Raw genomic sequence first — 12500 nt, 5'->3', positions numbered from 1 at the left:
CTCCCGGGCCTGAGGGAGGAGGGAGCTGGGGGCTGGACTCCCGGCCTGAGAGGGGAAGGACTCAGCCCCTGGACTCCCGTGTCCTGGGGAAGGAGGGGACTGGGGACCCCGGCTCCTGGCTTTCCTCTAGTGTGAGTGTCGTGTTTGTGTGCTACAGGTGTGGAAGTGTTACGAACTCGAAAGAATCCTGTTCAACCTCCAAAGTGTGTTTTTGAGGGCTGGAGTCTGGGGAGGGGTCCTGACCGATTTCTATGACAACATGGTCTCCTTGTGACCTCACCTGCCTCCAGGGTCGTGGGCAGGACGGCAGGGAGTTTATTCGAGGCCCACAGAGGTGCGGACTCCCGCATCCACACGCACTAGTGGACCAGAGGTGACGGCTCTCCCGGGACAGGTGCCTGAAGGGGGGCGCCTGGGTGCCTTAAACATCAGAGTCCGGAGGGTTCGGCTCCCAGGATTGAAGGTGGCTGGGGGCCGGATTCTGGGGTTCCTTTGAAGACGAAACATAGGGCTGGGATTTAGACTTCCGGAGAGGTCGGGACTTTTTAGCGGAACCGGAGCGTGACCCTGGTCCCGCGTCCCTCCATTGACTCCTGTTGGATGTAATTAATCGTTTTAAGACGGGACGGGACGGGGGAGACGCTCCTGGATACACAACTAGGAGCGAGCGAAGCAGAAGGACTACTAGGACTGTGGGAGCCTAGAAAAGGAACTGAGGGCGCAGAAGCGCGGCTCTAAGGCAAGGGGCGTGGCTCTAAGCCAAGGGGCGTGGCTCTAAGCCAAGGGGCGTGGTCATATACGATTGGGGCGGGGCTTCAGCGCGAGAGCCAGTACTCGAGAACCGCAAGACTGGGTCTGGAGGGCTGTGGATCGAGGGTAGGGGCGTGGTCTACGGGTAGGGACGTAGCCAGGGAATAGACGCGCAGTTCCGGGTAAGGAGCGTGGCTACCAGAACAAGGCGAGGCGCTCTCTCTAGGGGCGTGGCCATGGAATAGCCACCCCCCCAGCTTGTGGGCGTGGTCCGCCGGCGGGGCGGGGCCATGTGATCGGGGCGTGGCTAAGACTCGCGGAGCGCATTCAACGCTCCAGGTACCCCGCCTGGGCTCGAGACCAGAACTGTTTGGACTTAACAGTCCGTGGACCGCCGGAGTCCGGGAGTCCGGTGACCGGGCAGTGGTCTGGGACAAGGGCGGGGCCTAGAAGGCGGGCCGGGGAGTGGGCGAAGGTGAGGAATAAGGACTGGGTATGAACGTGGGCGAAGGTGAAGGAGATTTGGGGACGCGGCAGAGCCCTGAAGAGCCTGGCCTGGGGAGAGGGGCGGGGCCTGGCAGAAAGAAGGGGGTGGGAGTAGAAGAAAGTGGGGGCAATGGGCGTGGGTGGGAGGGGGGTGCCCGGACGGGGAGTGGAGCCTGGGTAAGGGGCTGTACCTCAGCCGGAGGCGGCGTCTGGTTGAAAAAGGGCTTGGAAGATGGGGACAGAGTTTGGGGAGGGGGGGGATAATGGTCCGGTGGGGACGTGGCCAAGGGGGGGCAGAGCCTCGATACGGGGCGGGGGTTCTGACCCTTTACCCTTGCCGCAGCCTCCGCGCCGTCCCTGCCATGTGGCACCCGCTGGTCCTGCTGCTTCTGCTCCCCTCTGTCTCCGTGCCCCCCTCTACTGCAGCTCCAATCCGCGATGCTGAAGGCCAGGATAACTCCTCGGCTTTTCTGGGCCTCCGGAGCATACTCCGAGGCTTCAGCCAACTTTTTCAGAAAGTGAGCAAAGACGGCGGGGGAGTGGGGGAGAAGAGGGAAGGGGCCAGACGAGGGATAGAAGGGGTTAGGGAGACAGATGGGAGATGGGTCTTGGCCAGGCAAGGGGGTCAGACAGGAAGAGAGGGAGTCAGAAAGACAGAGAGGATGACAGGGGAGACCAAGAGGTAGTTAGAGAGGGAACAAGGAAAAGAGAGAGATGGAGAGAGAGGGACAGGGAGATTGAGGCAGCAGGACAGATGAGGGGCAGGAATAGGAAGGAAACAGAGACAGGACAGAGGGACAGGATCCTAGTCAGGAACAGGCAACGGAGGGCAGATAGAAGTTGGGGGCAGGAGGTGGGCTGGTTAGGCCACAGGGTCAGAGGACAGAGAGAGACGAACATGGGGCAAGGGGCATGGGGCAAGGCCTTGAGCGTACCCGAGCAGGGCTGCAGAGATCCTGGGGAGTCGTGCAGTCCAGCCTCTCACCAGCCCCTCCTCTGGCCCCAGGATGACCTGCTTCGAAATTTGGACAACTTCTTCTCTGCCCCCATCGACTTCCGTGGCCTCCCGAGGAACTACCACCAAGAGGAGAACCAGGAGCGCCAGCTGGGGAACAACACCCTCTCCAGCCACCACCAGATCGACAAGGTGTCTATGCCAGGAAGCCCCTCCTGGAGTCTCACCAGGATTCTTCTTGCTGCAACATTAGTCGGGAGAGGAGGAGGGCAGAGGAGGAAAGCAGGTTTTTTTCTCTCACTCTCTTCTACCATTCTCGCAGGTGACTGACAACAAGACAGGGAAGGTGTTGATCTCCGAGAAGGTGGTGGCCTCCATCAAACCGGCAGATGGGAACTTGGAGGGTGACTGGAAGGTGAGAGCATGTCCCCCAAAGCGGCCAGGCCCTGATTTTTTTCTGTAGTTTAGGAGGAAAAGAAAGGGCGCTGACACTTCCACTCCTTCTGGACCGGACATCCTCTCTCTGGGCCTCAGCTTTCCCATTTGCAAAAGGGACTAACTGCCTCCCAGGGACCAGGGTTCCCACCTCAGAGTACACCCCAACCCTTTAGGAAACCCCAGAGGGCTTTGTGAACTGAGAAGCACTTTGTATTTCAACGTGTTCAATAAGTTAAGTTTCACCCTCGGGAACCTCAAACTGTGATTTTTTAATTCCAAAGCCTTTTGTCTATCTCACCTCTGTTTTGCTAATGTCAAGGTGTATATATAATATATAAATCCTAAAAGGTTTTAAGAATCCAAAAATTCTTGGTAAACCTATGTGGCCCCTGCCCCCACAGCCAGTTTTTTTTATTTTGAGAATTTTCAAAGTTACTAAAAGGTTGCAGAGGAAAAATTGATACCTGTTTCCCTTTCCCATAGAGCTGGGTTTCTCAGCACCATTGGCATTTGGGGGCATCCTGGGCATTGTAGGATTTTTTTAGCAGCATCCCTGGCCGCTACCCCACGGGATGGACGTGGCACCCTCCCACTTGGGCTGGCTGTGACAGACCAAAAATGTCTCCAGACTCCAGTGGAGAACCACTGACCCAGATTCGACACTTGTAAACATTTTGCCACAATCGCTTTATCTATTTTTACTTTTTTTTTTTTATTTCTGAACCCTGTGAAAGTAAATTGCTGATGCAGTGACGCATCATCCCCAAATCCTCGCACAGAGCCCTCCTGAGTGTGAGATGTTCTCCCACAGGACCGCAGGAGCATTTTCGCACCCAAGCAATTTAATGCTTATATCAAACTATCTTCTCCTTCTGGGCTCTCAGACTTGAACTTGTTAAAATCAGGCCTGGGTGGGGTGGGGCCCACTAATTTGCACGTCTAACAAGCTCCAGGGTGATGCTGAGGCTGCTTGCTGGTCCTGACCCACAGCCCACGCTTGGGGTAGCAAGGCTGTGACATATGTTTCCGTTCATGTTGCAATTTCCCTCACTTGTCCCCAAACTGCCCTTTAGAGCTGATTTTATTTTTTGATTCAGGAGTCAGTCAAGTATCACACTTGGCATTTGTGGTCAGCACTCTTTAGTTAAACCCAAGAGGTTTTACTCCCAGAGTGCTTTGTATATGTCAAAATGCCCCCAAAACCTCCTGAGTTCATTTAATCTGAAAGCGCTTTGTAATCACAGTGGGCATTATAAACCCTGCGGCGCTTTGAATTACCCCAAATGTGAAGCCCCCGAAATGTGTTTTCAGTCCCAAAGTATTCTGTAAACCTCAAAGTATTTTTACATCCTTAAGCGCTGGCAAACCCAAATGCTTTGCGCACCTCAGGGTAAACTTTGAACCCCCAAGTGCCCCTGTCATTTGCAAAGTGGGTTGAACCTGCCAAGGGGAGTGAGCATTGTGGGGTCGCTGTTCGGAGCATGAGAGGGTCTGTGTGTTCCTTCTTCCCAGTTTCCTGAGGTGGAGGAGAAGGAGGCCCCGGCCCCTTTGCAGAGGTCCATGGACAGCTTGCAAGGCAAGAGCCGCCACCGGGTGGCCTTCTGGATCATGAAGCTGCCCCAGCGCAGGTCCCACCAGGACACCCAGGAGGGCGGCCGTTGGCTGAGCGAGAAGCGCCACCGGCTACAGGCCATCCGGGATGGACTCCGCGAGGGGACCCATGAGGACACCCTGGAAGATGGGGTCCAGCGCTTCCCCCACTCCAGGCTGCCCGACCACAGGGCCCACTTCGTGTACATCCTCAGACCCTCCCAGCACCTATAGTGGAGGGGACCGGGGAGCCCCTGCCCCCAGCACCATATGGGAATAAAGTGTTTTCCTATATCTAGCAGCACTGTTTCCTTTTGGAATCTGTCCCCAGGCTTCAGCTGATGGAGGAAGGCTGCCCGTCCCAGCTCTGATGGTGACGCCTGGCACTGCCAGTTCTTGCCAAACCCTCCAGGCTCAGGGTTCTGTTTCAGACACGATCTTCTGAGGGAGTGACTGTCACCTCCAGTCTGTCCTCTCAGTATTGCCACTGTAACAAATTTTCAGAAACTTTGCAACTTACAGCAGCACAGACGTAGTATCTCACAGGTGTCTAGGTCACAAGTGCAGCCTGCCACGGCTGGTCCTCTGCTCTGGTTTCAACAGGGCCAATCAGTCAGCTGGGCTTTGAGCGAGAGGCTCTGGGAGGCACTGGCTTTTGCCTGCTCATCAGATCCCTGTTGCTGCTTGACAGCCGGGGCCACCGTTAGCACCTAGAGCCTCGCTCTGGTCCTCACACACAGACCCCACATCTCAGAGCCAGCAACGGTGTGTCAGATCCATCTCACATTTGCAATCGCTCAGGCTTCCCCCTTCTGTCCGTCTCTCCTCTGCCTTCCTCTTCCTCTCTGGCTGCAGACACTACTCTGCTTTTAAGGGCTCATGGGATTGGGCTGGGTCCACCTGGATAACATTTTCAGGATCCAGAAATTAGAGAGTGAATGTCTTCGGGGGCCCACAATTTGTTCCCTTCCCAACTGATCCCTTTGCCTTCTCAGGCCCTGACTCTCAGCTTATGTGCTTGACTCGATCTCCAACTGGCTGTTTCTCTCTCCTTTTGTCCCTCTGCCATCCCTCCATGCCCATTACTTCCACTGATGCCAGGCCTGAGGCTTCGGCCAAACCTGGAAGCCCACAGTCCCTGTCTTTGGTGTAGGCCGTCTCCTCTCTCTGTCTACTTTTGCCCCCTCCCCCTAAGCACCCCTTTTTCCCCTCCTAGACTCCTCCCACATTCCCACCATCAAGAAGACCGACCTGGGTCCTTTCCTGCCCCCAGTCCCGTGGGCAGTTCAGAGGTGGCCATGGCTCTCTCCCTTGAAGAGTTGGATCAGCGTCGGATCCCTCCACAGACAGACCTGGCACACTCAGGGTGCCTCGAGGGGCATGATGGACAGAAACAAAACTGAGGGCTTTTTGGGGAGAAAAAAATGCACTTTTGTTATTTTGATAATTCCAAAAATAAGCATCAAGGTGTTCACCAAGCGGAACTTCAGAACTTCGTCTTCCCAACCTCCTCCTCCCATTCACCTTCCCACACTGACAAGCATTGTGCTAGATATTTATCTTTGGTAAGTATCCTTGTGAAATGAATTTCTTTCTTTCTATGCATGCATTTTAAATTTATGTTGGAGGTACTCCATATCTCATTCGGCTGGGGGGTGGGGGTGGGGTGGCAGATGCTCCAGCACTATCTATCCATCCATCATCCCATCTATTTATCTGTCTGTCCATCTATCTATCATCTCTCTATCATTACCTTGGTTCATGGGTGTGCCAGTTTGTATATATTATGTCCCCCAGAAAAAGCCATTATCTTGGATGCAATTTTGTGGGGCAGACATATTATTGTTGATTAGGTTGGAATCTTTGATTGACTGTTTCCATGGAGATGTGTCTCAATCAACTGTGGAAAAGACTTTTGGGTAATTTCCATGGAGCTGTTAACCCACCTGTCCAGGGTGGGTCTTTAATAAATCACTGGAGTCCTATAAAAGGAGTCACAGACAGAAGGAGTTTCAGCCAAGAGAGAGCAACTGAGAGTGACATCTTGAAGAGGAGCTGCAGCTGAGAGAGGACAAAATGCCCCAAGAGCAACATTCTGGAGAATGTCATTTTGAAACGTCACCTGGGAGCAAGCAGACACCAGCTACCTGCCTTCCAAGCTAACAAAGGTTTTCCAGATGCCAAAAGCCATTCTTCTGTGAAGATACCCAATTGCTGATGCCTTACCTTGGACGCTTTATGGCCTTCAGACTGTAATTTTGTAACCAAATAACCCCCCTTTATAAAAGCCAATCCATTTCTGGTGTTTTGCACCCTGACAGCATTAGCAACCTGGAACACCTTGGTTCATGGGGGTCCTTGGCTGAACAGAAATCCTTAATTGGGGGGGCTGGGGTTCATCCTTCAGAAATTTTTAAAAGACATCCCTTTAATACTCCCCTATGATGTCTTCTTTTGACGTTGTGTTACCTTCTGTATTTGAGACTCTGTTAGCATCTGACATCCACTTTACACCCACAATGCACTGGGGCCTCCGCTCCACTGCTGCTTAAGATTCTAGGGCCAACATCAACCACGTTTAACATCTCCCCTCTCTCACTAATGCATGCCTCACTTGCCTCTGATTTCCTACCATCACAATTAACGCTGCAATAAACATCAGCATGTATGTCCCCTTGTGGGCCAGAGGGTGGAGAGGAGGAGTTTTTTTAACTATAGCCAGTAATAGAATTGCTGCCCATTTTGATGAAGTGGGTGGGCCAGAACATCTACTCTCTCTGTGGTGGCCTTGTGGTATATCACTGTAGCCGAGCTGAAACAGCATTTCCCAAGATTCTTTCCCGTTTCCCTGCATGGGTCTGGTTTAGGGTTGCCACAGGAGAAATCTGCCTTGGGATTTGGAAGGCAGAAGGGAAGCAGCAGCCAAGATTAACACGTGGAGGTTTGGTCAAGGCTTAGACTCTGTTGTAGCTCATTGCACATCCTCTGATCTTCTGGCTCACCTTACCGGCCTGGGCAGAGCCCAAGCCTCTTCCTTCGGCTCCTTAAAATCTTGAGCCCGGTTAGCAAAGTGCCAGCTTTCCTTCAGGTCACTGCACGGTTGGAGTGGGAGGCTTCTGGTAACGAGAGATGGATGCAAACTAAAGTTCATCATCGTGGGTTCCAGCCCAGCGCCAGAGGTTCCAGTTTGTCCTTGAGCTCCCCAACTTCACATCCATCTTCTCCTCCCAAGGGTGGGACCCCGATGACGGGTCCAGCACTAGACAAAGGGGCAATGGACTTACATAGGCTTATTCAACCAGCTCCTGCAATGGCATGAGGCCTAATTCATTTAATAAATCCATTAAATCACCTTGAAAACGTGACGCTAACTGAAAGAAGCCAGTCACAAGGCACCGCATGTGCCTTGATTCTGTTGATGTGAAACTTCCAGAACAGGCAAATCTGGAGACAGAAAGTAGATTAGTGGCTGCCTAGGGCTGGGGGAATGAGAGATGGATGTAGATTAAAGTTCATCATCATGAGTTTTAGCTCATCCCCAGAGGTTCCGGTTTATGGATTTATTAAACAGATTAGACCTCAAGCCATTGTGGGAGCTGGTTGAATGAGAGGATTGGGAGGGTGATGGCTAAGGGATGTGGGATTTCTTTTTGGGGATAATGAAAATATTCTAAAATTGATTGTGGTGTTGATTGCACAACTCTGGGAATATACTAAAAGCCATTGAGTTGAATTCTCTACATGGGTGAATTGTATAGTATGGAAATTGTATCTCAGCAAAGCTGCCATAATTAACTTATTAATTAATCCATTATATCATTCATAATGTTCTGTTTCTGTGATCAAACCCTAAGCAATGTAGCATTATTCATCTCTTATTCCAGTTTGCTAATGCTGTCGTTATGCAAAATACCAGAAATGGATTGGCTTTTATAAAGTGGGGTTATTTGGTTACAAATTTACAGTCCTAAGGCCATAAAAAGTGTCCAAACTAAGGCATCAACAAGAAGATACCTTCACTGAAAAATGGCTGATGGCTTTTGAAACACTTCTGTTGGCTGGGAAGGCATGTGGCTGGCGCCTGTTGGTCCTTTGCTCCCAAGTTGCATTTCCAAATGGCTTTCTCCAAAATGTCTCTAGGTTTCTCTTTGCTCCTCTCTCTCAGCTCCTCTGAGTCTTTGCTTCTTTCTCCCGGGACATTTCTCTCTAAGCATCTGGGGGTCCTCTCTTAGCTTCTCCGGGGCAAACTTTGGGCTTCATCTCTTAGCTTAGCATCTCCAAACGTCCTTCTGTCTGCATCTCCAAGCATCTCTAACTGTCAGCAAGCCCCTGGGGTCTTTGTTGGCTCTCAAGTTCTCTTAAGTAATCCAGTGGACCAATCAAGACCTACCCTGAATGGGCAGGATCCACACCTCCACGGAGATAAGTTAATCAGAGTTATCACCCACAGTTGGGTGAGTCACATCTCCATGGAAACAAGAGGTTCCCCCCAACAAGACTGGGTTAAAAGATCATGACTTTTGTGGGGGACACAATATATCCAAACTGGCACAGCTTTTTAATGTTTGCCCTTCTGATAAGGGCAGTTTCCTGTTGTTTTAATTGGACTGTCTCTGGTTACTAATCTCTTGACCTCATCATGTATCTGTTAGTCTTTTGGATCTCCTCTTCTGTAAATTGCTGATTCATATCCTTTGCCATTTTTCCATTGGGGTTGCTGTCTTTTTCTTGTTGATTTGTAGGACTTCCTTCAATTGTCTTGTTTTTAATCGCTTGTTGATCTTAGACATGGCAAATGTCTTCTCGTGATCCACCCTCCCTCATTACCTTGGTTCATGGGGATCCTGGGATGAACAGAAATCCTTAGTTTTGATATAATCAAATTAATTTTTTGACTTGAGGGTTCACCCTTTAGAAATTTTTAAAAGCCATCCTTTAATTCTCTCCTACAGTGCCTTCTATTAATGTTGTGTTACCTTTTGTATTTTGGACTTCGTTGGCATCCGGTATCCACTTTACATTATTGTGTTTTGGGGAGACAGGGTGCCCGTAGCTCTTGCAGTGCCCAGGACCATTAAAATTGTACCTCGGCGCTGACCCAATCAGAAAGGAAGGAAGCAGGAAAGTGAGGAACTGACAGCACCCCTCTCTGCCTTGCCTCCCCGCTCCACTCTGACAGAAGCCCACAGGCCCCTTGCAGCCAACCCACCCAGACTGATCTCAGCAGCTTCTTCCCTGCAGCTTCGCACAACTGGGGGACAGCCCCAACATCCACTCGGTTCCCCAGGCCTCGTGTCACCTGGCTTATACTGATTTGGGGATTAAAAAGGTAATAATAATAATGTTCACCCATGACATAGCATTTGTTACTTCAACAAACATTTCTTGAGCCCTAGGCGCTATCCTATGCGCTGAAGATAGATTAAGTCATGACCTTGACAAAGTCCCAGCTTCCTGGAGCTTAGTAGGGGAGACAGACTATATATATATATATATATATCAGGTGATGATAAATGCTGTGAAGAATAAAGCAGAGCAAGGTAGAAAGGAAATTCTGAGAAGGCAGGGTCTAGCGCAGAGAAGATGGTCAAGGAGAGTCACTCTGATATACGAACAGAGACTAAAATGAGATAAAAGAACAAATCCTGCAGGTCTCTGGGGAAAGAGACTCCCAAGCTGAGGGAAGAGCTAAGGCATAAAGGTCCTGGCTTGATCCAAAAGCAAGGAGGCCGGGGTGGACAGAGCACGGTGAGATGCGGTCCTGAAAGGAGCAGCGGTGGGGGAGGGCACATCACGGAGGTGAGGAGTGTGTTCATTGTTCTATTCACAATGGTGCGATGGTTTGAAGCTGGATGTACCCCAGAAAAGCAGGTTCTTAAAGCTAATCTACTCCCCTGGTTTGGTCCAATTGTAAGTAGGATCTTAACTTAAGCTGAGAGGTGACCCACCTCATTCAGGGTGAGTGTTAATCCTCTTACTAGAGGCCTTTACAAGAAGATAAAAGACAGAGAGAAGCTAACACAGAAAAAAGCCCCACAGAAGCTAAGAGAGGCAGCAGCTAAAAGAGGGAAACACGGAGAACCTCAGAGGAAGCCACTGAAGCCAGAAGCTGAAAGCATCAGAACCTGGGAGAGAAGGAAGAGACCAGCAGATGTTGCCATGTGCCTTCCCGTGGGACAGAGGAGTCCCGGATGCTCACAGACTGTCTTCAAGAAGGTGTCATCGTCCTGATGATGCCTTGATTTGGACATTTTCACAGCCTCAGAATTGTAAACCTGTAAGTTAATAAATCTGCATTGTAAAAGACAACCCATTTCTGGTATATTGCATTTCACCAGCTTTAGCAAACTCAAACAAATGGGGAGCAATTTAAGTGTTAGGGTTAAGGAATTAACAAACTTATTTACTCATTAAAAAGATTAGCCAGACCATTGCTTGCTACTGTGATGGAGGAATCAGAATCTGGCCTAATTCTCTCTCCAAAAATAATGATAAAAGCTAATAAAATTAACTTAAAAAAACAGTTTGGAGGCATCAGAGAGCAGCCAATGCAGCAAGAAATTCAGGAATCATGATCCCAGAGACAGAGAGAGAGAATCTGCATGCAATTTCCCCTCAAGACATTTGCCAACTCCTGTGTCATGCTTATGCCGGGAGAACACTAAGAAATCAAGCAAAAATCAAACAATTAAGCAGAAAGCTGCTGCCAAGGCAGTAATGAGCTAAGCCGAATTTGGCAGTCCTGTGGTAGTGAGGGGACAAAAATTGGAATTCAGGCCTTCCAAGGAGGGAGCCAATGAGCACCTCAATCTTTTGATTGGGGGTCAGGAAAGGCTACACCCTAGAAGGAGGTGCAAACCAATCTCAACTGGGCCAAGGTGATATGCCCATACTCTGTCTGAATGAAGAAAATTAAATCCTTTCTGAAGGAAGATAACACAATCCAGAGAGTTTCATTTTTATATATAATATTCATATTTTAATTTGAACATTACCAGCCCAGCCAGGAAACAGGACTACATGACTGAAAACTAAAAGGAAAAATAGACAGTAGAAATATCCACCCACAGCGGATCCAGATGTTTGAGTTCTCAGACTATGAATAGTATGTTTTTTAAAAATGGCTGAAAGATGGAAAGTTTCAAAAGAAAGCCAGAATCTACCAAAAAAAAAAAAAAAAAAAAAAAAAAAAGAATCCAATGGAAATTCTAGAACTGAAAATAAAATAATTAAAATTAAGCAGATTATACAGTACAAAAGAGGCCAGTACAAAATAACTAGATTGAAACATAGCCCCCCCCCCAAAAAAAAGATAGACAATATGTAAAAGACATAGGAGACATGCAGGTCTTGGAGAAAAGGCTTAACAAATGCATCCCAGAGTCATAGAAGGAGAGAAAAATAAGAGTGAGGACTAAGCAATTTGAAGAAATACTTGCCAAGAATTTTACATTGATGAAAGATGTCAACACTCAGATTGAAGCTTTAGGAACCCAAAACAAGATAAATACAAGAAAATCATGCTTCGATACATCATAATAAAGCCTATGAAATTCTTAAAAAAAATTAAAATATCTTGAAAGCAGCCTGTGGTAGGTTGAATTATGTACCTCAACAAATACATGTTCTTAATCTTAATCCATGTCCCTGGGAGTGTGGACTCATTTAAAACAGGAACTTTTGAAGATGCTGGGCTAGTTTGAAGCTGTACCCTAGAAAAGGCCATGTTCTTTTAGTCCATTCCTGTGGGTACAAACCTATTGTGGGTGGAACCTTTTGATTAGGTTATTTCAATTGATGTGTAACACACCCTATTCAAAGTGGGTCTTAATCCTCTGATTGGAGTCATTTAAAAAAAGATGAAATTAAGAGAAGCTCATAGAAAAAAGCTCTGAAGAAGCTAAGAGAGGACCCACAGAAGCTGAGAGAAAAAGTTACCAGAGCCATAAGTTAGAAGCAGTGAAACTCGGGAGAGAAGGACCAGCAGATGTTGGCCATGTGCTTTCCCACGTCTGCCGCTTTGGATATATTATGTCCCCCAGAAAAAGCCATATTCTTTAATGCAAACTTGTGTGGGCAGATTGATTAATCTTTTTGATCAGGGTGTGACCTCTTGATTTAATCACTGGATTCCTATAAAAGAGCTCACAAACAGAAGGAACTCAGAGCACTGAGAGGGACATTTTGGAGAGAAGCTAGTAGCTGACACTGATGCTGACACTTGGAGATGCTTGGAGATATTTGGAGATGCTAGCTCAGCGTTTTCTCTGGAGAAGCTAAG

General features: G+C 48.8%; 1 protein-coding gene and 1 long non-coding RNA gene across 3 annotated transcripts in view; one reads left to right on the top strand and one right to left on the bottom strand.

Moving 5' to 3' along the window:
* The first annotated feature begins 112 nt into the window (after nt 1–112).
* DKKL1 (dickkopf like acrosomal protein 1) lies at nt 113–4517 on the top strand. 2 transcript variants are annotated; one of them, XM_037819272.1, is made up of 5 exons: nt 113–131; nt 1580–1754; nt 2243–2383; nt 2514–2606; nt 4142–4517. In XM_037819272.1, exons 2-5 carry the CDS (start codon nt 1599–1601, stop codon nt 4451–4453), a joined length of 702 nt encoding a protein of 233 aa, XP_037675200.1. In that variant the 5' UTR covers nt 113–131; nt 1580–1598; the 3' UTR covers nt 4454–4517. The 2 variants fall into 2 exon arrangements, with proteins under 2 accessions (XP_037675200.1, XP_037675199.1); XM_037819271.1 differs by lacking the exon at nt 113–131 and adding an exon at nt 1064–1225.
* Nucleotides 3406–12500, bottom strand: part of LOC119521223 — a 12907-nt gene continuing 3812 nt past the window's right edge. The window contains exons 2-3 of the long non-coding RNA XR_005214316.1: nt 5471–5625; nt 3406–5119 (exon numbers count right to left, since the gene is read on the bottom strand). This is a non-coding gene — a long non-coding RNA (uncharacterized LOC119521223). The remainder of the gene's footprint in view (nt 5120–5470; nt 5626–12500) is intronic.

The sequence above is a fragment of the Choloepus didactylus genome, chromosome 27 (assembly GCF_015220235.1).
Source record: "Choloepus didactylus isolate mChoDid1 chromosome 27, mChoDid1.pri, whole genome shotgun sequence".
In the NCBI taxonomy this organism is placed as follows: domain Eukaryota; kingdom Metazoa; phylum Chordata; class Mammalia; order Pilosa; family Megalonychidae; genus Choloepus; species Choloepus didactylus.
This window is presented reverse-complemented; position numbering and strand designations above follow the sequence as displayed.

Excerpts from the sequence above, each read along its gene's own strand:
- DKKL1 (XM_037819272.1), top strand. The coding sequence starts at position 1,599 with ATGTGGCACCCGCTGGTCCTGCTGCTTCTGCTCCCCTCTGTCTCCGTG. Across the intron at positions 2,384-2,513 it reads GCCACCACCAGATCGACAAG|GTGACTGACAACAAGACAGG; the intron begins GTGTCTATGCCA and ends CCATTCTCGCAG. Across the intron at positions 2,607-4,141 it reads ACTTGGAGGGTGACTGGAAG|TTTCCTGAGGTGGAGGAGAA; the intron begins GTGAGAGCATGT and ends CCTTCTTCCCAG.